Below are 27,075 nucleotides of genomic sequence, written 5' to 3' on the forward strand. Positions count from 1 at the left end.
ATATGTGTATAGTGAAATGATGAACGTAAAAAAAAAAATGTCAGAGATCTTATAAAATAAGTATATAAATGATTAACGTGACGAGCTGAGTCGCTTTAGCCATGTTCGTCGTTCTGTCTGTCCGTCTGTATATACGCCCACTAGATATTGAGATATTGATCTTAGATTTTGTACACTTTCCCTCCACTCCAGTAAGCTGCAAATTTGTCGGAACCGACGATATCGGACAACTATATCACGTAGCTGTCATGCAAACTGAACGATCGCATCAAGTTCTTATATGGAAAACTTTTTTATTTGAACATGAATTTTTATTAAACATGAATTATTGCTTGAGGCAGCGGTCCAATCTACCAAGAAATTGTTCAGATCGGAACACTATAGCTGTCATACAAACTAAATGATCAAAATCAAGTGCTTGTATGGAAAACTTTCTTCATTGACGAGATATATTCACAAAATTTTGCATGACTTATTCCCCAAGGCAAAAAATTATCGGACTAATATAGCATATAGCTGCCATACAAACGGACCGATGCTACCCCAGCCCTTGTAGGGAAAACTTTTTTGTATGCCAATGCATTGTCACGAAATGTGTACCTAGATTATTATATCGGGCATCACTGTAATCTTCAAACATTTTGTTCAGATCGAACTATTACAGCACATAGCTGTCATATAAAGCGATCCGCCGAAATCAGATTTTTAACCAATCCATCGCTGCAATTTCCGAAGAAATTGTTTGGAGTGAACAAATATAGCACACAGCTACTATAACAACTGAATATAAAAATCCATAAAGAGTTGTTTTTATACACTTTTATGCTACAATAAATGCACCACTGTAGGGTATTAACAATTTTTCGTGGATCCCTCCAACTCATAACATCTACAATCCATTTCGCTGAGTGACTTGTAAACACCGAATTTCAGTCGAAATTGTGGATAATCAGTAACAGTTTAATGATCTAGAAAAAAGTCGCAAATATTGACTTTAGATAAGTTGTATCTCTCCCTTTTTCTCAACATAGAATTAGCATGGAGCTTGAGTTTGTAAATAGTAATAATAATATAAAATAAGTAAAAATAATATAACCAAAACCAGAAATTTTAATTGTCGCTACAAATCGTATTCCCGCCAATACTATTCAGTTTATTTATACTAATAAATTGAAATTTTCTACATTATTTTATTTCTTCTTTTCGCTATTTTATTGCCTTACATAAAAGAGCAGACGTTTCAAAACCAATAAATAGCATTTTATATCCATTTTCAGTTTAGCTTCGAAAGATTTGCATTTTGCGGTTTTTGATAAGTAAAATAAAAAATTCATACATAATTTTTTGTCTGCGCGCTTTTTGCCTTTATTTTTTTTTTTTTTTTTTTTTTTTTTTTTTTTTTTTTTTTTTTTTTTTTTTGTTTTTTTTTTTTTTTTTTTTTTTTTTTGTATTTTGGTTTTTGTTTTATTAGTCTTTTTTTGTGTTTGCTGGCTTAGAGCGCTCTGCACACTCACGTGATTAAAGTTGCTCAAGTATCAAGCATCAAAAAACGCCATAAATATACATATGTATATGAGTATGTGTGCATAATTAGGAATTATCACAAAAGATACTGTTAGCACCTTTCAAGATTGCATTAAATTCAACCAAGTGCTGCAGATAACATTAATGTTAATGTTGTTAAAATTGCTATCTTTCTATCTTCAATTGTTTTCAGTTTTTAAAGCTTGAAAGTTCTTAAATTCCTAATTTATATAGACTTAAAATAATACTCTCGCACCCGTGCAGTAGTTTAACTGCTCAACCCTAGCGAAACGGCAAAATACTTAATTAATTTTGTTTTATAAAATTGTGGGCGTAATCGGTTATATTCATTATTTCCATAATCGTAAAACTAACTGAGAGATAATACTCGCCACTTCTCTCTACATTTTTTTAAATTAGTTTGTTTTTTAACAAGTTTCTAATTTGAGTGTTTTTAAATAACTTAATCGTCAGTAATAATTAGCTTTCAATTATCACTTAAACAACAGATATGCGCTTAAGTGTGTCGTTTAAAAAACTCTCAATTAAGTGCTCTATAAACTAACCAATCGCAAAAAAATTTAATATATTGGTTGTCAAAAAAGTCTTGCGGTATTTTCGCTAGTTGGCGCTGAAAGCGCGTAGTTCTAGTTTTATTCGTCGCATCGGGTCATGCTATACCTTTTTGGAAAGCTCATTTCACGCGCTAACACGTGTTTGATTGATTGTCGTTTCTTTTAAGTCGTTCGTGAGTTATAGCGTCGCAAACATGGAGCAAAATAAAGAGAAAATACGGCATATTTTACAGTACTACTACGATAAAGGCAAAAATACATCTCAAGCCGCCAATAAAATTTGTGCAGTTTATGGACCCGATACAGTTTCCATTTCTACCGCACAACGATGATTTCAATGTTATCGTTCTGGTGTAGAGGTGGTCGAAGATGCGCTACGCTCCGGAAGGCCTGTCGTCGAAAATTGCGATAAAATCGCGAAAGAATTGCAGCCGTAGCATCGGTCAAGAGCTGGGCATGAGTCATCAAAAATTCATTTCAATTTCAAAAAAACAAAAACAAAAAAAAAAAATCAATCAAAATACCGCAAGACTTTTTTGACAACCCATTATAATAGAAATAGAAAAAATAAAAAATATTAACTACGGCTATAATACCCTACGCAAGTGCATTTTTTTATAATATAAAAGGGTTTGAGAAGATCTTTAACTTGATTTTATCGACCAGTTTATATGATAGCTATATGCTAAAGTGATCCGATCTGTATAATTTCTTCGAAATTTACAGCGATACTTTGGACAATAATCACTGCCAAATTAGGTGAAGATATCTCGTCAAATAAAAAATTTTCTAATAGAAGGACTTGAGTTGGATCGTTCAGATTGTATTGCAACTGTATGTTATAGTGGTCTGATATTGGCGGTTCCGATAAATGTGCAGCTTTTTAGAGAGTAACAGGCGTGTGCACAGTTTCAGATCGATAACTCGAAAACTGAGGGACCAGCTCGGCTATATACAGACTGTTAGACGGCAATAGCTAAATTGAGTCAGCTAGTCACGCTGATGATTTATATGATTTACAAAGGGTGATCTATTTCCAGGTTCCCTACTTTTTTAAAGAAAACACACAAAACCTTCAAATTTAATGGGGAACGTTTATTATCATTCGAAAGAACATTCTTTGGCATTTATTTTTTGCAGATTTTCTCTTTCGAATGTTGGCCGTTGCTACGTCTTAGATGACTCATTCAAGCAATTACACTCGTGATGTTTTCTCCTAGGCCTGAATCGAAGCTGGATTGTACGCTTAGACTGTAGACTTTACATATCCTTACAGGAAAAGTCTTAACGATTAAATATCACATGATCTTGTTGGCCAATCGACCGGCCCAAAACGTGAAATTATCTGCTCACCAAAATGTTCTCTCAATAAATCCATTGATTGATGCGATGTGCGGGAAGTGGCGCCGTCTAGTTGAAGCCAAATATTGCCGAGATCACGAGGTTCAATTTCAGGCATCAAATAGTCGGTTATCAAGTCGCGATAACGGTCACCATTGACGGTTACGTTGCTACCGGCATCATTTTTGAAGAAACATGGACCGATGATTCCACCGTCACACACCGTTGTTTTTTCTCGATGAAATGGTAGTTCTTGAATCTCCTCAGATCCCAAATGCGGCGATTTTGCTTTTTTATATGCCCATTGAGCCAAAAGTGGACCTCACCGCTAAACGAAATTTGGCTTACAAACGTGGGATCTTCTTGGAACTTTTCAAGAGCCCATAGAGCGAAGCGATGTCGCATGACAACTTGACACGATTGACGCGTGATCTGTCAAAAAAAGGTTATTGAAAAAGGTGCCTCTACTTGGATCATCCGTTATGTGGACATGTATACCGTATTACATACATACTATGTATATAGTAGATCTGTGTTTATTTACATTTGTACTGTTGTGACTTGTCTGCCTCAGTTTAGCTTTTCGTGTTTGTTTTTTTTTGTTTTTTAATTCTATAATTCCTCGCTTGCTGTTGTAATTTGATCAGCTTAACTCGGTTAAGTGGAAACGATTTTTTACATGCAAATTTGAGTTACCTTAATGACATAATAAAATGATATTTAGCACGCTAATAACTGCTCTTGGGCAAATTGTGTGGCAAAACAAACAAAAATGATTGAAAAAAGTGCAAATTGAAAATACCGCCCGCTGACGATTAACAACAAAATGCAACAACAAGAATCACTTGAAATAGTGCATTATAGAAATTTTGTAATCTGACAACGGTGAAATAATCACACAATGCAATTAAAGCAATAAAAGTAAAAAAAAATCATATTTAGCGGTTTCAATATATGTATGTATATGCCACTATAGTATAAATAATTTATATGTAAATATAGACGCACACACACATAGCTCATATATTTAGAAAATAAGTGTAAATTCCTATATGGCATTACATTGTTAATTTTCGTTTGGTTGGGAGAGGGCGGGCGAGTACACATTACGTACGCTGCGGCTGCGTAGCGTAGTGCAACTTGCGGTTAATCGCCGCGAAAGTAAACGATCTTGTGCATTCGCGCCCACGAAACGTTGTAAGCAGCACTAGTTTTAATTATACTGCCTCGAGCGGGCAGCGTGCTCGGTTACGACTCTACAAAGCAATGACTTTTAAATCACTCGATTCGCTTGTGAAGCTGGTGTCATGCGTTAACTGTCAGCCGGCATGTCTGACTAACTCGCCGGTTGGCTTAATGTAGGGGTGTCATATTTCACAAATCATTTAGCGATCTGGTGCTATTGCGAGCGGCTAATTCGCAAGTTGAGCAAAAAGTAGTTGAAAAGTGAAAAAAAAATTAGTTAAAAAGTAAATATTTTGTATTATACAATTTTGCTTGGCTCATAAAACCCTGTTTTTTTCATATACTATATAGTCATTTGATGATCAACATTGTTGCCACTTAGGCGCAAACAGAATTTTCTATTGAGATGGTATTTGAAAAGTATTAATATAATATATTAACCAAACTATTTTATATTGTAATCTCATTTGTTTTATTTAAATTGAGTACCTTGCGCAACGGAAATCCCCTCTCTTTGAGTACATAACGCTTTGTCCCTGGGCAGCTTGCTCTTCGATTAAATTTGTGCTTGCCGATTCAGGAAACCCTGAAATCTCAAAACGCAACCAAAAATTACCTTAATATGTTAAGATTACTCTTTGAGCTTGAGATCATAAAAAATTTTGCGTTTCGTCTGGCTTCAGACTTAGTGTTTGAGCTAATGCCTGACTAAGTGTCAATTTTAAATAACCCAAACGTCATTCTGTGACAGATATATGCGTCATTTGAATGTCATGAATGGCAATTGACTCATTTCTACAGAAAAAAATTCATTGTTTAGTACAATAAAAGTTTTATTATGCGGTCTCTAAAGTTAGGTACTTAGCATAATAATGGGTTGTCAAAAAAGTCTTGCGATATTTTTTTTGAATTTTTTTTTTTTATTGAAATTGAAATGAATTTTTGATGACTCATGCCCAGCTCTCGACCGATGCTACGGCTGCTACTATGCCGGTCTCTTTCGACCAATTCAGCGATTTTATCGCAATTTTCGACGACAGGTCTTCCGGAGCGTGGCGCATCTTCGACCACCTCTACACCAGAACGAAAACGTTGAAACCATCGTTGTGCGGTGGAAATGGAAACTGTATCGGGTCCATAAACTGCAAAAATTTTATTGGCGGCTTGAGATGCATTTTTGCCTTTATCGTAGTAGTACTGTAAAATATGCCGTATTTTCTCTTTATTTTGCTCCATGTTTGCGACGCTATAACTCACGAACGACTTAAAAGAAACGACAATCAATCAAACACGTGTTAGCGCGTGAAATGAGCTTTCCAAAAGGGTATAGCATGACCCGATGCGACTAGAACTACGCGCTTTCAGCGTCAACTAGCGAAAATACCGCAAGACTTTTTTGACAACCTATATAGAACATAAAGATTTTGTATGTTCCAGTGTGGTCAGTATTGCATGATATAACTATATTTCGTTAAAAAGCAGGCCTGTTTTTATAAGCTTAAGACGTTTCAAAGGAATTTTCGCATTTTAGTAAGTCTTTTCTGTCGTGAACGATATTTCTTACGAAATTTTAAGTTGACGAGTCGCAAATTTTAAAACTCGTGATGCCTGTTGTTGAGTTATGCTTGAAACTTGTTCTCACGTAAAATTTCCAAGAATTTTTATTTTGAAAATGTTTAATTTTTTCATTAATTTCGTCTACATTCTGCATGCAATCTTTGACTATTGCGCCGAATTTTTTTTATCAAATCTTTCCCCTTTTGTTTTTTGACCAATTAATTTGACTTTGCTGTTATACCGTTATATACTTGTAGTAAGACAATATGATAAAATATATAACTATCAAATCAGTTTAAGAATACGACAAAAACTTCCATGCAGTCACATATAGGTAAAATAACCGATCAATTAGTTACCCTAAAGCGCTACCGTTTCTGTTAAGGTTTCTATGAGTCCCAGCTGCGCCAATAACTTCCATGCAGTCACATATAGGTAAAATAACCGATCAATTAGTTACCCTAAAGCGCTACCGTTTCTTTTAAAGTTTGTATGAGTATAGGTAAAATAACCGATCAATTAGTTACCCTAAAGCGCTACCGTTCCTGTTAAGGTTTCTATGAGTACCAGCTGCGCCAATAACTTCCATGCAGTCACATATAGGTAAAATAACCGATCAATTAGTTACCCTAAAGCGCTAACGTTTCTGTTAAGGTTTCTATGAGTCCCAGCTGCGCCAATAACTTCCATGCAGTTACATATAGGTAAAATAACCGGTAAATTAGTTACCCTAAAGCGCTACCGTTTCTTTTAAAGTTTCTATGAGTCCCAGCTGCGCCAATAACTTCCATGCTGTCACATATAGGTAAAATAACCGATCAATTAGTTACCCTAAAGCGCTACCGTTTCTGTTAAGGTTTCTATGAGTCGCTGCTGTCAAATGGCATGTAAATTGTAAGCAGTTTTTCTGTGATGCCTCTTTTAAAACTTAAATTTATTATGGCACCGCTTGTATTTTGTTGCAATATTTTTGGTCACAGCTGTCACAGCCTAAACTCAAAACAAGTAATGATAAAAACTTGGCGTAATCTTTATCTCTAGCAGTCTTGGCATCAGCACACAAGCCGATGATCATGCTAGAACCCTTTCATGCGAGGAACCTTTTGCGATCTACATATTAATGCGAGTTCTGGATGGTTTCATAACAAAAACGGGTAGTTATAACAGGTGTAGTAATAAAATTGGTTTGGTCCTAATGCATCTTGTATTTCATTATTTTTTGAATGTCGTTGTGTTAGACTAAGGTTGAGCTAGGCTAGGTTCTCCCGATCCCACTATTTCTTCCTGACCGCAGACCGACTTAAAAGATCTTTTACTTCCAATGTATTACATCCAAAAATATTTTTTTTTGCTTTATCAGTCTAATTGATTGGTTTATTTATAGGTCGATTTCCCTTGATTTCATGAAAGTATTAAAGATTACTACTTTTTATAAGCCATTTGCAGTAATAACCGCTAACTAGCACAGCATTTATAATAAGTATAGTAATCTGCGTTTATTGCTGAAATCAATCATTTTGCAAAACACTCGAAAATCAAGCGAAATCGTTTTGCCTTCATAAATAGTTAACAAACATATTAACACAAATGTACAAATTAACCCAACGGTAAAATCACATGCCAGTTTATGAGTTTATGCGCAAATATACATACATACATACATATGTATAACTGTTAAATCTTATCACAATAGTGTTGGTTATCAATGCACACAATATGTACAAAGCAGTCGACGAAATACCCCAATTGAGTTTTGTTTATATCATAAATCAAGTGATAACGCCGGCGTGTGATTGTGACGCTCAGCTGACAAACGTACATACATATGTATGTACATAGGTATGAAGTTGTCAATCGATCAAAAATCATTTAACTAATTAGTCATAAATAATAAAATAAGCAAGTGAGCAATATAAATACTTACGTTTACGTTGTTCTAGTAGAACAAAGATTGCTTTGTGGACGTCAGTAAATTACAAGAAAAAACGAAATAATACCCTTTACAAAGAAAATAGTTACCGTATAAGAACTTTAGTATATTCGAAGATTATAGCGTTGCCTTGGACAATATGAATGCCAAAATTTCTTGAAAATACCTGCGCAAAGAGAACAATTTTCCATTTCGTTTAGCTTTGCGCCAACACAGAATAACTCTTGCCAAAAGGTTCTACTTTGGACTGAGTAGGCAATTGAGAAGTAAGTTTCTCTCTCGACGAGCAAATACCAAACTCTATTAGTCCCTCATGCTATATGGTGTTAAGGCATGGACGATGACAACAGCTGATGAGTCGGCGTTACGAGTTTTCGAGAGAAAGGTTATGAGGAAAACTTATGGTCCTTTGCGCTTTGGCAACGGCGAATACCGCAGTCGATGGAACGATGAGCTGTACGAGTTATACGACGACATTGACATAGTTCAGCGCATTAAAAAACAGCCGCTTTGCTGGCGAGCTTATGCCGGCCGTATGAATGAAAACATTTCAGCTCCAAGAGTATTCGACGCAATACCCGTTGCGGGAGCAGAGAAAGAGGAAGGACCCTTGAAATCTGCAATTGGCGCCAAAGAACAAAGAAAGTATGACTGGCGCGCTGTTGTTAACTCCGACTCGCTTACGCGGTTACTACGCCAATAAAGAAGAAGAAGAATAAGTACATAGATACATATATGTATAACATTTTCAAAGTTTTCTTTAATATTATTTTATCACTATTGACATGAAAAATACTTCAACTTCACTTAGTAAATACGCGAGTACTATATGTACCATATACATATACATATATATACTTATGTATATATTTATGGACCTACTCATATGTGTATGCCTTAACACTTCACAGTTTTATATCGTAAGTACCACATGTATATCAATAAAAAAAATTGTATCAGCGCTCGAATGATAACTCCCATCAGCAATCAATCTAGCCGCTGCATATGACAATACCCCAGGTCCGATAATTGTTTGTCAGCACACATGTGGACATGTGCTCGTATGTATTTATGTACATAGAGTCATACATATGTTTGTACATTAGAGCGGGTCGATTTTTTTCTACGGCTCATTTTGAGTTACTGTGCCTAAGAGACTATGGGTCTAAAACCAGTTTCGAGTCAGCAATTTTTAGGGCGATATAGTTTTTCGATCTGGCCAATTCCGACAAATGATCAATAAAATATCAAAATTTACCTACGTACTAAATTTCATATGAATATCTCAAAAATCGGCGAAAACATTTTTATGTTCCGCAAGGCAAAGCAAAGCCTAAGGCGGTTGTGTCCTATCGGCTATAACCACGTAAGAGGAGCCTACGCCAATAATGTAGGGGAAGAAGGTAAAGTTGCTCAGAATGATCCGCAGAGCATTTCATGCATACGTGATGGTTTTTGCTTCCCTGTAAATCGACCCACTCTAATGTACATACTAGGTACAGCTTTTGTTCGATCATAAAGCGTTTACTCAGCTATTTAAGATAAAATATTTAACTTTTATGGAATTTAGGTTGGGCACAAATCAATCGTGTTATAAATTTTTTAATAAATTTATCTTTATAATATTTGCACTTGCTCCATTCATTTGGATATGTCGTGACGCCGTCTGCATAGTCTGTATGTACATACTTGTATGTAATTTTATTCTCAGGTAAAGATATTAGCACACCACGTAGCGCCGGTTTGAAACCATCATAAATTGTTTGGGGAATTTTAACATCTAACACAGGGAACTCACCGCCTTCATACCACCACATGAATTTTGACTCTCCGTTATAAAACTATAAAATTCACACAGCGACTAAAATTTTCCATTGATTTTTACTGGGCTTGTTATTAATTCGCTGGAATTTGTTTTTAGCTTCTGAAATCTGGTTTCGTGGTATTTGGACATTTCAGTAGGGATTTAAAAGTCTTGGAGTGTACTTTTTGTATATTTTAAACTTTATATGTTGTCTGATTCATCCGAAAGTGTTCGTTGTGGAGTTAGGGGTAACCAGAAATTAAAAATAAAATTCGATGTTGTTTGCAATATATGTATATAATATTTTAAAATATTTCTTAAAAATTTAAGCAAATCCGAAAAATAATTTTCGAGTGATTCGATATTTAGAAAAGCGTTCTCAGACGCTTTGGATTGTTAGAGAACAAGAAGCTAGCAGCAGCTGGAAACTACCGGCGAAGCGAATATAAAACTTTAAATGCGTTTTTTGAACTGGTGACCATAGTAACTCGAAAACCGCTTGGTAGATTTCAATGAAATTTGTACACCTTATTAAAAACATGAAAAACTAGTGTTTAACAAAGTTTTTATTTATTCCGATTTTTTGAAACAGTTGACAGTTGCATTTTTCTGATAACCTGACCATAGTAACTCGAAAACCGCTCAGTAGATTTCAATGAAATTCGTACACCTTATTAAAAACATGAAAAACTAGTGTCTGATCGAAGTATTCTTTAATTCCGATTTTTTTAAACAGTTGGCAGTTGCTTTTTTCTGATAACCTGACCATAGTAACTCGGCAGCCGCTCAGTAGATTTCAACGAAATTTCTACACCTTTTTGAAAACATGAAAAACTAGCGTCTGATCGAAGTATTCTTTAATTCCGATTTTTTTAAACAGTTGACAGTTGCTTTTTTCTGATAACCTGACCATAGTAACTCGGCAACCGTTCAGTAGAATTCAACGAAATTTCTACACCTTTTTGAAAACATGAAAACTAGCGTCTGATCGAAGTATTCTTTAATTCCGATTTTTTTAACAATTAACAGTAAATTTTTTCCGATAATTTGGCAAAACAATTTTCCTGAGACCGTAATTTTGTTAAGTTAAAAAACAAGCAAAAGCAGTTGCGATCAGTCCCTAGATCACAGCCAATCTCAAATAAAATAACTCATCACACTTCGTACAAAAGTCCTATTTTTCGGAGCCTTCGGTCAGCAATATTTTTATGTTTCCCCACTGGGTTCTAACAAACCAAAGTACATATGTGCATATATTTAGAATTCGAATTTATTACTCGCCATATTTGAGTGTAAAGAAGAAAAATCTTACTACTTACTAAGTGCCAATGACTCACCCAATCTTCCCTTCTAAGTGGCTCACTACTTTCTAAATTTCACAGTTAATTAAACAAACTTGCGCATCGAATTAATTTCTTTGCCTATAAACAGTGCAAATAGTTTAATTGTCTAATACATTAAAATATACATACATATGTTCATACTTAAGTATATTTGTATGTATGTGCCATACTTTTATCAACGTCATACACACCCCCAAGCCTTGTTTGTGCACGGTTAATACACGTATAAATTTATGTACTTCTGTATGCTCTGCGAGAGCCACTGTGCATGTGATAAGAGTCACGTCCACAAAAAAAATCGATTGCTTAAACGTCAAGACTTTGACGCAGTTTTCGAATGTCATGCTTCTATGATTTCATTATTTGCGAATTTTTCTGGATTTGCATATGACGAACGACATGTCTAACAATTGTCGGTAAATGACAAATGTTTTTTATTTTATTTTTATTATCTTCATCTATTTAATATATATTTTTATTATACCTATCAACCATATGTGGATATGGAGCGCAGTTGACATTTAATCTTGAAATCTGGTGTTGGAATTAGACACATTTTTTCTTCGCAATTTTAACACTTTTTCGGTAAAGCTTTTATTTTGAGTTGTTTGCGTCCAACAAGCTAGACAATTCCCCAATTAATTTGTAAATAAATAAATAAATATTACAAAACAAAAATATTTTGAGTAATAATAAGTAATAGCACTTTATGAGTAATTTGCAGTGTTTTTAGTGCCGATTTTTTTTACCTCTTGACGTTCACCGGTAATATTCTAATCACCATCTGACCAACGCAATATTTCTAATCTCATCAGCTTAAGTGTGTTGACACCATCGCGCTTTTGGAATGTGTCAAAACAGTGCTCATGAAATCTATTTTTATAGACACGCCCTACTCGAAACCAATGCGCGTACATTCCAATGGCATGCGTTCTTACGAAGATAGTTTAAGTAATGCAAAATAAAGTGATCTATGGCTGTTGCATAAACAAATAAATTTCTTATTGTGAAATTTCAACTAAACTCTCGTAAGACCTACCTCAATGATGTGCATCTTATGTATTCATTAGCATTATTTCATGTTGTTATACTATATACTACACTTCTGTTTTGTAATACCTACTACAATTACTATATTCTTTATTTATCTGCTATATTGTAGGCAAAGAGCCAGCCTTGCGTTCGTTCACTGAAATCCAACAGCTGCTCCAGCAGGGCAAGAAGCGTGATGTGAAGAGTATTCTACGTGAGAATTCATGGCCTATTAATTCGCCCATTCGTGCACAATTGTGGCCAGCACTATGCGCTCAACATCAGACGAAGCAGAATATGTTGGATGGTTTCTATTGGGACATGGTGCATCAGGTAAGAAAAAGTGACCCAGATTATAAATTTCTATATCAAGATACCGATAGCCGGCATTTAAGGACGCTTTCTTTAGCTGTGGTTTTCAATGAGTCAATACTTTTTTCGGAGTTGGTTGTTTCTTGATTTATACTCATTTTGTTTTGCCATTTCATAATGAATAGACTTACTTATGTCCCAGATTGGTTAAGCTCAAAGCCAGATGTCGACTGATCCTGATTTTCCCAAAAAATTTGTTTAGCGATAAAGCTCACTTCTGGTTGAACGGGTACGTTAACAAATTGTCGCATTTGGAGTGATGATAATCCACAAGTCATTGTTGAGACACCCTTACATCTTCAAAAAGTCAATAATTTGTATGTTCTATGGGTAGAGGGAATTACTGATCTACATATTTTCCTTTAAAAATGAAGCAGTCAATAAGTTCATTCAACGGGGAACTAATAGATCCATGATTAATGACTTTTAAGCCTGAAGGTGAAAGTTGTTGACGTGGACCACCTTAGGCTCCAACAAGATGGGCCTGGGGTGGCCTTCCACGCTCTACGCAGATAAGCTCGAGATTATTGACGTCTTGGAATAGAATATGCGGTGCATTGTTTCTGACATACGGCCCCAGTTTTTGAAACACAACGGTCAGCCGGAAGCATTTTTTAAACATACTCTTATCTTTATACTAAATCAAAATTCTTGGTCATTTCTCTTTGGCTTTTTAAAGACCGAAAAACAATCTGTTTATTGCTAGAAACCATATTTTAGGCTGTCAAATATCTCCCTTTCGCTTTTTTGCTTCTTATTCAATGCTTTAAAAAAAGTGTTACAGTGATCGGATTTAGTTCGAATATGCACCGTTTCGTTCGATAATCTATCTATCTAGACATACCCCTCTCGTAGAAGCCCCTCTCCTTATTTGCGAAGAACTCGGACAGCCACTTTTCACAAGCCTATTTTGAGTTCAATTTACACCAACAAGGGCGTTCACCATGGACAGGAACAGGTGGTAATCATTTGGCGCTATGACCGGGTTATATGGTGGATGCGATAAAACCTCCCTTCCGAGCTTCCGTAGCTTCTGACGAGTCATCAACGAAGTGTGTGGTCTGGCGTTGTCCTGGTCGATCGCCTGCTTCTAGTGGTCCAGTTGTTCGCAGTAGATGGTAGAATTAAGCGTCTGACCATATGGGAGCAGCTCATAGTGGATGATTCCCTTCCAATCCCACCAAACACACAGCAAAACCTTCCTGGCCGTCAATCCCGGCTTGGCCACTGTTTGGGACGATTCACCGGCTTTCGAGCACGACCGTTTTCGCTTGATATTGTCGTATGTGTTCAATTTTTCGTCCCCAGTCACCATCCGCTTCAAAAATGGGTCGAGTTCGTTCCGTTTCAGCAGCATATCGCAGGCGTTGATTCGGTCCAGAAGGTTTTTTTGCGTCAAATCATGCGGCACCCAAACATCAAGCTTCTTTGTGTATCCAGCCTTCTGCAGATGGTTTAAAATGGTTTGGTGACTAACTGCCATCTTCTAGGCGATGTCACGAGATGCCATATGCCGGTTTGACTCGATGTTTTCCATGATTTGATCGGTATTCGTCGTCACAGGTCTTCCGCCGTCGTTTTCACCCGCTCTGAATCGTCGAAACCATTTCTCCGCAGTTCGAAATGATAGAGTACCATCCCCCAAAACACCCTTAATCTCACGGAACGTTTCTCTAGAGGATGTGCCTTTAACGAAGGGAAACTTTAAAATAGCGCGAATTTCGGCGTTAGTGAACTCCATGTTTACACGTCTATAACTGTTGAATGCAATATCCAAACTAATCATGCATAGCGTTGTTTTGTAGGTTATGTCAAGACCTTTCAAGGTTGTATAGTATTGCCAGATACAAGCTCTGTAGCGCTTTATACACAGCCGTGAAATTCAAAAGACGGAAGGGAGATATTTTACAACCTTATAACATGCAATTTTCCATTCGTTTTTCGCTCTGACCCGCTGAATTTTTCATGCAGGTAGTCCGAAAAGCTCGTATATTGGCCCTAATACATTTTTGAGACTGAGTGATAAGATAATTTATGTTGGTGTGCTTAACTTTCATTCTTAATTTCAGGTCTTTGGCACAACGGAGCTCTCTGAAAAACCCATAATGTTACCCGCCTTCGTCGATCCCGCTCACTGTCTAACCTACCATCTTACACGCACTGGGCGTTCGGTAGCCGATCGCATCGTGAATGTATTGGGCTATGATTGCCCCGATATTACATACAGTCCAGTATTGTATCCGATTACATCGATTCTGTTGCATTTCATGTCGGGTGAGTACGATAAGCATATTTATAAAAAAATATATATTAAGTTATAACTAACAGGTATTTAAAAATTTGTTATATTTTATAAAAGTTGGTGAATTTATGTAGCTCCGTTCGATTTACTGTTGTGCTCTGAGAAGAACTACATTATACGCAACACCTTTTATTATACTATTCTGTTTATAGCCATTTGTTGTTTTCGTAATTTCATTATTTTTTGTTTGCTTATCTTCGTAAGTTTTTAAATCACGTTTCCCGGTTTTTTCCTTTGTTTTCCTTAATATCTGTTACATTAAAATTAGTATAGCAAATATTTATTTGTTTAAAAATATACCACTTTATTTAATTTGTATTATTACACTTGTTTCCCAAAACCCCAAGATTTATATTGTTTATTTAGTGTTATTTACCGTTTCAACAGCGTTATTTACCTTTCTATTTAACCTGTTTTCTACTTCAATGCGGTGCTTACACTTGAAAAAATCGTGAAAACTTTGTGGGATAAAACTATGATTAAAGCTGCTACCGTAAATGTCCCTCGAGTGCGAATTGCCGCCATATACTTATACGGTACAAAGCCAACCGTAATTCTTATATAAGGAATATGGGAATCGGAAATATATTTAGGCCGATTTTATCCAGTTTTGTTATTACAATATATGTGACCTGGTCTACGGAAAGGGGGCTTAGGAGTCAAAAAGAGGAGAACAATTAATGAGATAACGAGAAACTGACGATTATTTTTAACAGCTTTTCCCAGAAAATCAATAGAGCAACTATTTCTGTTAATGATATATTGATTAATTAAATGAATTATATACAGATTGCCCAATATACAAATAAGGTATAAAGTCAAACGGTTGCTCGAAAACTCTTATGGAAAACGTTAATGCAATATTAAGCCAATTAAATCCGCTTGCTACTGAGTCCATTTGATTAAAACTGATTTTATCGCCACTTTCCACTGCAACGAACTAACTTTTCGGCCTCACTTCGATATCTATGATGAACATTTTTAAGTACGTATTTTGTTCTAAATCAACATTTGCCTTGCACTCCAGTTTACGAACCTTCGTACATACTCTCTTACATACATATATCAGTACGATGCTCCGATTTTATTTGTAAACAATAAAATTTATAAGTGGCGTAAAGATAATATTATTTGCTGCTCATTAAAATTTGCCATTAGTTGTTTATATACCCAGAACAGGGTGTTTTAAGTTTGCCACGAAGTTCGTAATAGCCTTGACAGACGGCAGCGTTAATCCGGATTAACTGCGCACTTAATCAGATCCAAATTTGTAGGTGACAGACGGCAGCTATACGAGTTTGAAACTCTCATAAACAGCTCATTGTCCTTTTCATAATATTTTCAATGAAAATTTATAGAAGATAAACATTACGGTTGTTAGCCGACCAATTTTTACCAAACCATTTTTTATTACAAAAGCATATCAACACATTATTTTTAAAACTGCATCATAACATAGAAGTTTTATTGGTATTATATTGAGAATTTGATAAACAGCTGTCAGGGTTGCTTGTATTTAATTCACAATAGATGAAAATTGGCCATTTTTAACAATGTTGCCAACGAAAATCTCACAAACTCCCTAAAATTTTGAGAGTTATTTTTGGATTCAGCAACGGAGTTAGCTGTGGAAACTCCTGAATTAATCCCGAAAAATGCAATTAATCTGGTTTAACGCTGCCGTCTGTCAATGCTATAACATGCAGAACGAAACGTGAGAGACGTCGTCGATTTTGACTTGTTCGTCTGTCTTTATACATCACATCGGTCTGAAATTTTGCACAGGCCCATCTCTCCCCAAAAAGCTGCTCATTTGTTGAAACCACCGATATTGGACCACCATTACATATAGCTGTCATAAAAACTGAACGTTCAAAATCAAGTCCTTGTATGGAAAACTTTTGAGTTTGGTGGGATATCTGCATGAAATTTGGCACAGATTATTATCCAAAGCAAACCAAAAATCTCCGAAGAAATTGTTCAGATCGAACTACTATAGCATATAGCTGTCATACAAACTGAACGTTCAAAATCAAGTCCTTGTATGGAAAACTTTTGAGTTTGGTGGGATATCTTCATGAAATTTGGTACGGATTATTATCCAAAGCAAAGCAACAATCTCTGAAGAAATTGTTCAGATCGGACCACTATATCATATAGCTGTCATACAAACTGAGCAATCAAAATCAAGTGCTTGTATGGTAAACTTTCTTAGTAGATGAGATATCTGCATGAAATTCGGCACCGATTATTATCCAAAGCAAAGCAACAATATCCGAAGAAATTGTTCAGATCGGACCACCATAGCATATAGCTGTCATACAAACTGTACGATCAAAATCAAGTCCTTGTATGGAAAACTTTCTTAGTAGATGAGATATCTGCATGAAATTTGCACCGGATTATTATCCAAAGCAAACCAAAAATCTCCGAAGAAATTGTTCAGATCGAACTACTATAGCATATAGCTGTCATACAAACTGGTCGATCAAAATCAAGTTCTTGTATGGAAAACTTTCTTAGTAGATGAGATATCTGCATGAAATTTGGCACTGATTATTATCTAAAGCAAAGCAGTAATCTCCGAAGAAATGATTCAGATCGGACTACTACATCACATAGCCGCCTTACAAACTATCCGATCAAAATCAAATCTTTGTATGAAAAGCGTTGTTATTTGTGAAGTGTATTATATTTTTATTATTTTTTTGTACACAACATTGTTAATTACATTCTACAAAGGAGTTTAAATATACACGACCCTGCCTTTGCAGGCCTATAATGACCCCATGCGCTGCTAAGGCTTTTACAGATCCACAGTATGCCCGCGCTTCGTTGGCTTTAAACTGATAATATTAATTGGCTGTAATTAAAAAGTTTATGTTATTATTATTTTTATATTATTGTGGCTGCCATATGTGCATACAAATGTGTTTATATGTATGAACTTGTTTACTAGAAATGCGTTTGCTGAACCATAATCTCCGCGCTCTATTGAAACAACGGTCTATCGCATATTATAATGAGCGCAACAACAACAACGGCAACATGAACAACAACAGCAGCCAATTGACCTCCACTATCAGCGCCCAAACGTACGGCGTTTGAGAAATAGAATAATCGCATTTGTAGCGCCCCGCCCTCGTCCAGCGGCACGGGGCACTCGATCCGCCAGATTGTCGTCTTATCATAAAAGCATGCATGTGACTTTGTAAACACATATTTGATCAGTTATTAGCTGACAGTCCCCACTTACTTCACAACTACACAAGTGCCATATGTGTGTGTATGTATGTGTATATTTTTATATGTTTGTTTACTTGCCAATTAAAGAGGCATTTCAATCAGAAGGCAAACAAACAAAAAAGTTCGGAGCAAGTGTTTTCACTTCCCCACACATTTGTTACGCTTCGTAGACCAGTCACAGATGTCTTCCAACAAGCTGCTCAAATAAGTCACATATATGTATATATGTGTATGTAACGATATACATATATACCTGTGTGTGTAGGGAATGTGAATTCGTGAAATACCGGAAATGTTTCGTGTAGATCGAGGCAGACCTCACTGTTGTTGCATGCGATTAATTGCTTTAGCTCATTTCAAATCAGAAATGCCTTAATGTGTTTAATTTGCCGAATTTTGTCAAACGCTAATGACTTCACAATGGCGGCCTGCTATTACGATAACGGTACTCACTAGTTCACATGGCAATTTGCACAGGTGTGCTCATCCATAAAGGGAATTCCTTAATCCTCATTTAATTTAATTTTCACAAATCATTCAGTTTACTCATGATAACTTAGAAAACCTAACCTCGAAAGCCTAATTTATTTGTGTGCTTATAAAAAATATTAACGGCTCTTTATCGCACCCTGACTGTGGACACCTACCTGGCTTGGCTATGACAGCCTTTGCTAATGGTGAAAATTGATTTTGACTAGCTTGGAATATTGAATCAAATTACATATGGACGTTAATTGGCGTAACGAGGTCCGTAGACTGCGAAGACCTGATATGTTTGGCTCTTGTTGACGTTTTTGAATTTCACAAATATTGTACAATCAAATTGTCATGTCGTAGCAATTAGCGCTTTGGTTGTAATATGAGATAGCCGCTGCAATATTTCTATTGAGCTCTGATTGTATGCTAATGTTTAATCCAATCAAATTGTATAATTTTTAGTAATACGGCTGCGAGCTTTCGCGTGCGTTTCCTAACCTTTGTCTAGATATATTTGTCAGTAATCTTTTTGAATACTTTTTTTTATTTGACAATATTTGAAATTTTCGCTCTAATCCACATTAAAGTTTTATTACCAGTCTTCGAGTTGTTATCTCTTTGCTCGCTAATGGTTTTGGTATAACAGGTTCAATTGGAGATTCCAAGCCAGGTCCTTCTCTCCTTGGTCTTTCCATCTTAGTAGAGCTCTTTCTCTTCCTCTGCTTTCTCAGCGGATACTGCGTCGAATACTCTCAGACCTAGAGTGTTTTCATCTATTCGAAGGACATGACCTAACCAGCGTAGCTGCTGTCTCTTAATTTGCTGTACTCAGTCAATATCGTCGTCTATCTCATACAGCTCATCGTTCCATCAACTGCGGTATTCACCGTTGCCAATGCGCAAAGGACCATAAATCTTCCGCAGAATCTTTCTCTCGACAACTTGTAACGCCGATTCATAAGATGTTACTATCGTCCATGACTCTGCACCATATAGAAGAACGAGTATAATGAGTGACTTGTTGAGAAGGTCTTTACTTTCTAATTGCCTACTCAACCCGAAGTAACACCTGTTCACAAGAGTTATTCTGCGTTAGATGTCGAGGCTGACTATGGTTTTGGTGCTAATGCTGGTCCCAAGACAGACGAAATTATCTACGACTTTTCGGTTAGCTTGTCAAGCTTTTCATACACACTCATTGCGGCCTCTCTCGTTTTTTGTCTGCAGATGCGTCTAGCTTCCCTCTTTAACACTCAGTATCTATCCCATCCCGCACCTGTTGTGGTCGATTGCAACGTTGCGAGGTAGGCAGTCTGTTTCCACTGTGACACGACATTCTACATCGTACAAGAGCACTTACCATATTTCGGTCCCCGGGGAAATAGGTCGGGCTCAACCCATTTGTGGATGTTTCTTCGTGGAGACTGAATTTGTGGACTGTTGCGCCAAGGATACCTTCCTTGCCCACCCTGGCGTTAAAGTCGCCAAGCACGATTTTGGATTCGTGGCGGGGGCAGCTCTCATAGGTGTGCTCCAAGCGACATTTGTGGTCATATCGTCCTTCTCTTCCGTCGGGGCGTGGCTGCAAATCAACGATATGTTGAAGAACTTCGCTTTGATGCGGCTTGTGGCTCTACGTTCATCTATCGGGGTAAATGGCAGGACTCGGCGACGAAGTCTCTCACCCACCATGAATCCCACACCGAATTTGCGCTTCTTTATATGACCACAGTAGTAAATACCACAAGGAGCTCGCTCTAATTAACATTATGTTTTCATCAGCAGTCTTCGTTTCGCTATTTGATTGATATAGAGTGTTCGATACGCCACTCTCTACCGACAAATTTCCACACTGTTTATCCGTCCGGTCATCAGCGCTGGAATTTGAAGGGCCAGTGAACGCAGATTTACCTATGGGCTGATTGCCAAATCAAACAGGAAACCGTTGAAAGGCGACTGAAGTCACAACAAAAGATCATTGGCTATAAAGAATACACGTTTCTTTGATCAATCCGCATAATTAAACATATCCAACATGCCATTTGCATAAAAAAATTAAAGCAATTATTGTTTTTCTCGGCCAATAACACCGTTGGGCACCCACACCTTTTGTGCCATCAGTGCCGATGGTCTTTCGCCTATTGTGGGAACGGTTAACCACCGGATGTGATAAGCTTTTCTCAAATTTGCATTGCGTCAATCAAAAAGCATGAATATATCTGTCAGCTGCTTCACCACAAAGCCCGCAGCCGCTGTAAGCACCTTCCGCCCCCACGCAAAGCCCCGATATGCGCATACATACATTGATTGTGTGTCGGTAAATGTAAATAAACAAGAATGCAAACAATTTCGAAATTTAAATGCGATTACAGATTACACGCTTGCGAGTTGAATTGCGGTTTTATGAACTCACACATATTTTACTTGTACAATTTATTGCGCAATTCAAACTGCTAGACAATGTACTCACTTATGAATATCGCGAATATCGCACCTAATATCCACTTACGATGCGATCATCGACATTCGGGCTGGCTTAGCGTTCTACATTTGTAATGAGTCGATAGTAGGCTCTGCTGGGGGTGCACAGGCAGGGGTTGTTGCGGTCGGAAGCCTAGCAATTAATATGCAATAAATGTGAATATGGAAAATGTGTGGTGAGTGGGTGTGTTGCATGTTGTTGTTGTATTTGGAAGGAATTTATATGCAATCGAATTAGTAATGCATACCCACACACTTGCACTCGAATAGCTACGAAGCTGAGTGGGCGCTGGGTGAAACAAGTTTACTCGGTGTTCGTAGGAAAATTTTCCAGTGTGTCAGCGTAAATTTGCATAAATTAGCATTGTAATAGAAGATTATTCTAATTTATAATACATTTGAAGCGCCTAATAACAATTTGTTACTTCAACTCAATTATATAACCGATCCATCTTATTTGGTTTCTCAATATTACGAAGTAATGTTGTTTCTTTGAGATGCCAAGCGACTCTAGGTAAGAGAGTTAAGATAGTCTTTCAAAACAAGGGAGGGCTTAGTATATCACAAGCTTGTTTAGAGGTGGCTTGTTTAAATGTCAGTCACTACATCCGGTTCACAGTGGGTGTGACATCACACTCTCCATTTGAAACCGCAATACTCGTAAATAAAGTATGCAGTTAGTTGTTCTACACTCCGGCGTATACATATACTTAGTATAAATTGCGGTTCTCTGGTGTTCTCCACATACCAATGGCTCACTATAAATAACTTGTTTGGCGTCGAGGAGTCTTCGCAATGCATTCGTTCTCTTCAGCAACTTAATATCGTTCGATTGGTTCTTAAAAGTTAGAAATCCTGTCTGCGCAAGTCTATTTCATGTCCGTCTGTCTGCATGTACGCGAACTAGTCTCACAGTTTTTGAGATATCGGTCTCCCTCCAAGAAGCTGGACATTTGTCGGATCCGCCAATATCGGACGATTATAGCGTATAGTATACATAAAGTGAATTCGACTTCTACTTCTTTCTGAAGTACATAAAGTTTCGATCAGTGAAATCATTCAACAAAGAAGTTCAATCAAATTTCTGGTGCGGAAACATTCAGAAGTTCAATCAAATTTATGCTGCAGAAACATTCAGATTGTTGGAAAAGATCTTCAATGATAATTGTTCGTCGCGAGTAAGTGTTTTTGATTGGTACAAATTATTCAAAGATTAAAAATTATTCCAGAACGCATTAACGGCGAACCACGTCCAGGACGGCCAGCAACATCAAATGATGATCAACACGTGAATAAAATATAGGTGTTGGTGCTTGAGAATCGACGATTAACAGACAGAGATCTTACTGGCATCGTTGGATTATCGGAAGGATCAATGAAAACCACTTTGAAAGATCATTTGGGTCTAAAAAAGTTAAAGCGCGATTGGTTCCACAATCACTCATTTCTATGAAAAACAGCGTCGCGTTATCGTCTGTAAAACAAGCTTTTGGCTACCAATATGTCATGAAACGTATTATTACTAGCCATGGGTCTTGGATCTATGCTTACAACACGGAAACAGACGATCAATCGATCGAATATCGTGAAAGATGAGCCAAAGCCGAAAAAACCACGTCAAAGCAGGTCAAAAATCAAGGTTATGTTGGTAGTTTTCTTCAATTATCAAGATGTGGTTCACTTCGAATTGTTTCCGACCGGCCAAATGAATGTTATGCGTCGTTTGCGCGAAGCTGTTCGTAAAAAGAGGCCGGAAGGCGAGCCGACAACTCTTAGTTTTTGCACGACCATAAGGCACCGTCGCAAACTGCATTGATGCTTCGTGAGTGTTTCGCTAAATTTTGAACCAATATCATGCCGTAACCACCGTATTCGCCTGGTTTAGCTCCGTGTGACTTCTGGCTATTCAGCAAGTTCGTACGACTGCTCCAGAGAAACCGTTTTGAGTCAACTGAAGACATTAAACGTGAATCGCTAAGCGCATTGAAGGCTATTCCGGAAATTGACTTTAACAACTGTTTCGAGAATTGAAAAAAACAAGAAAAAACGTTAACTTCGGCTGCACCGAAGCTAATATACCCTTCACAGATTACATTGGTGCCTTAGAAAATAATTTATACCAAATTTCGTAAATATATCGTTGGCACAAGTGTATTGAGGCCAAGGTGGAAGACTTTGTGGGAGACGAAATAGATTTTGAAGAATAAATTAAGAATTTCAAAATTATGAACAAAGTCTTACTACTTTTTGCTCATTGTAGCATTTTTCATTTGTTTTTTTTTTCTTTAAATTTCATGGAATTTTTTGCTTCCCAACTTTTTTTTTTGCATTAAAAGTCTCTTTATTGAATTAGATTATTAAGCAAATAGTAGTTATTAAGTGGGAATAATAGCAAGACAAACATTGCCTCGATAGATTCATGCAAACAAACACTCGTTATAGGTATGCGCACATGTTTGTCCGTATATGTGTTTGTATGAGCCTATGTGTGTGTGTGTGTGTGTGCATACGTGCCCGCAAATGTAAGACCTCAATTACTGATTACAAAATGGGCAATTATTGTAGGCACAAATGCAAATACAACTGAAATGATTATTGCCTATTGTACTTATGTGGACTTATAATTGTAACAACAATAAGCGAGACGCAAAACAAAAACACATGCAAGAAAAATTACAATCACGAGTAAATAATATTCGCCTGATAACTCACATTTACCTAAGGCATAGCGCACTGCACACGCTCAAAAAGCTGTGGCCATAAAGCTGAATTCAGTGTCTTCTTCATTTCACGGTTAAATGTTCTTTGGTTTGCATGTTTGCTTACGAAGAAGCAAGAGATTTGCAAAAACTATGCAATTAAATGCATTTTATGGGATATTTATGATATTTATTTATGTGACAATGCACGCCACGCCTCGCTGCTTACCGTTGAAATTTTTAATTACCGAGCGCATTCGGCACATTTGAAAAAGGTTGCTGTGGTAAGCGGAATCGCCAATATTCGAGTTGGCTGACTTCCAAGCAGAAATTTCTCTAAGTGCTCGTCTTCTAGGTCTGAGTACTCTTGACAATGTTGAGTGTAAAGCCTACATAGGGTACAATAAATGTCTTCAACATGGAAGTAATTCGGAGAATTAATTTCCATTAGCTTCACCAAATAGTATAGATATCAGTTGGTCAATGGAACCCATATTTTTTAGGTGCCTTGGTGTAAATGGCGGCAGTCAGGTTGGTAGTCGATGCTCCTCGACAATTCGGGTGAAAAAAAACAAGGAAAAACGTTCATTTGGTCTCCACCGAGTTATTATAACCTTCACAAGTGATTTTTTTTATAGCTTGAGGGTATAAAAAGAAGTGTATCTTATTTTTCATCGGACAGTTTGTATGTCAGCTATATGTTATATTGGTCTGATCTGAACAATTTGACCTGCGTTTGTACCATCGTCTTGGACAATTTTCTATGCCGGATTTCGCGAAGATCTAGTCAAATAAAAAGTTTTCCATACAAGAACTTGATATCAATCGATCAATTTGAAAGACGGATATATGCTATGTTGCTCCGATATAGGAGGTTCCGAAAGGTGAGCGTTTCTTGGGGAGGGACTTAAGCGAGATTTCAGAACGACATCTCAAACACTGAAAGACTGATCCACGTAAATACGGACGAACATGGATAAATTGATGCGACTAGTTTCACTGACCATTTATGTATACATATAAGAATATAACAGGTCAATTGAAAAGTCCCAGGCCTATCAAAGTTAAACACATTTTTTGGCAAAATTCTTTTCATTTAAGCGACTCTCAAATTACCATTGTTTGTAGTATTTTGATAGATTTGTTCTTTGCTTCAAAATAGGCCTCAGTTTCGATGCAAATATCTTCCCAGCGAGCATTCGTTTGAGATCTGAGAACAGGAAATAGTCGCTTGGGGCTAGATTTGAAGAAGAAACGGTGGATGCGGAAGCAATTCGAAACCCAATTCATGGATTTTTGCCCTCATTTTCACTAAATTGTGACACGGTGCATTGGCTTAGTGAAACAGCACCTTAATTTTCTTCAAATGCGGCCATTTTGGGGCATTTCGTCCTTCAAATGGTCCACTTACGCTATGCAATAGTCGCTGTTGCTAGTCCTTCCTTTTTTAAGGTAGTCAATAAAAGTTATTCCATGCGCATCCCAAAATACGGATGTCATAACCTTGTCAGCCAACTGTTTCGTTTTTACTCGCTTTGGAGTGGGTTCATCGTGTGAATGACTGTCGATTAAACATCGGAGTCAAATGTTGATGCCCTGCTTCATCCATTGTCACATATCCACGCAAAACCCCGGATTTATTACGCTTGAACATCTTCAAATACTGCTCCGAATCATCAACTCGTCTTTGTTTTTGGACAAAATGAGCTAGTGTGGCACTCACTTTGCGTAAAGCTTACTCATACCCAAATATTCATAAATGATATGATGTATACATTCAGTAGATATCTTTAGAGCGCCTGCTATCTCGAACAACTTCAGTTTATGGTCATCCAAAGTTATTTTGTGGAGTTTTTAATGTTTTCGTGTTTTCGTCGGTAGCAACCTCTTTTTGTCGTCGGCCACTGCATTCACCGTCTTCGGTGCTCATTTCACCATGTCCAAACTTAGCATACTAATCCTTGATTGCTGATTTCTTTGGGGCAGTGTCCAGATACTCGGCGTAAAGCCAAGTTTTTGCTTCACTCAAAATGATATAATTCATGAACTAATGATCTGACATCTGTCAATAGAATGCATTAATGCCTATTTTCTTGCTTCACTTCGCACTTTTTCGAAAGTGAGGCGTGACTGATTGGTTCACCATTCATAGGATTATGGAACGCCGAGCCCTTACTTGCTCTACTCTATTCCTTTTGGCTGTTTTCTTCTTTTCATTGGAGGTGTTTTTTTACGTGGCGGATCTCAAACTCAGCGCACAGCCCTGTGGAGGGATGCTTCGCATTCTTACTTTCGCTCGCCTTCAAACGGATGTTTTTTGTCTACCTAGAGAATACTTGGTTTTGGACCGGAAGTCGTGAGCTGCTTTAGCCAAAGAATCGTTTCTGGTCACTCCCAAGTGAAAGGCGCTCAGAGAACTTTCCTCACTTGTTTGAACTTCTACACATGGCTCCATCCTCCAATTCCTTTTGGACTAGTAATGCAACACATACAAAATATTCGTAACGTTTTCATCATATGGTGGGTCTATAAAATCAACTGAAGTCAATTGTAACTGTTTTATTGTGAGTTGCCTGTGTGCACATGCCTTCAGCCATATACATATTTCTCTCTGCGACAGTGATTTGTTTGATTGTGTTGGTTGATAAGCACAATAGGCGCACCACGTGGCCGGCTTTTACCAGTTTCTGCTGGCCGCAAGAACAGTAGTTTGTGTGTATGTTTGTATGCAAAACATTAGCTGATAACCGAACAGCTGACTGTAATGTAGACAGCGAATCTGATATATATTTTACATACATACATATATACATACATACATACAAGCATCTAAGTGCGGTTTGTAATGTTTTGTTATTAATTGATGAATCAAGGATTGCCTGTCTCATGGCTTGGGGTGAGGCTGATAGGTTAAGAGTGACTGCACCTTATCTCATAAACAATAACATACTCGTACTACCTATTTACACTTTGTTTACCTAAATTCGGTATGAGTTCGTGCTGTGTTGTCTATGAGGCTGTTATCACCACCGCAATGTAGAACAAAGTGCTTAGGCTAATGTCTGTATTTAATTAATAATGAAATTAGTGATTAATAAATATGCTAATGTTTAGTAATCAATAATATTGCTAAAAAAATTTAAAACAAAAAATAAGAAAAACTAAAAAAAAATAATAATAGTTAAAAATAAAATAATAATAAAAAAA

At 37.0% G+C, this 27,075-nt stretch overlaps 1 protein-coding gene across 13 annotated transcripts in view; it reads left to right on the forward strand.

The window, feature by feature from the left end:
* The window catches only part of LOC126753269 (GTPase-activating protein skywalker), a 170,226-nt gene that overhangs the window by 122,211 nt on the left and 20,940 nt on the right, over positions 1-27,075 (forward strand). For all 13 annotated transcript variants that reach the window (XM_050464587.1, XM_050464581.1, XM_050464590.1 and 10 more), the window contains 2 exons: positions 12,422-12,624; positions 14,733-14,937. In XM_050464587.1, the coding sequence (XP_050320544.1) occupies positions 12,422-12,624; positions 14,733-14,937 (408 nt within the window). The remainder of the gene's footprint in view (positions 1-12,421; positions 12,625-14,732; positions 14,938-27,075) is intronic.

The sequence above is a fragment of the Bactrocera neohumeralis genome, chromosome 3, assembly GCF_024586455.1.
Source record: "Bactrocera neohumeralis isolate Rockhampton chromosome 3, APGP_CSIRO_Bneo_wtdbg2-racon-allhic-juicebox.fasta_v2, whole genome shotgun sequence".
In the NCBI taxonomy this organism is placed as follows: domain Eukaryota; kingdom Metazoa; phylum Arthropoda; class Insecta; order Diptera; family Tephritidae; genus Bactrocera; species Bactrocera neohumeralis.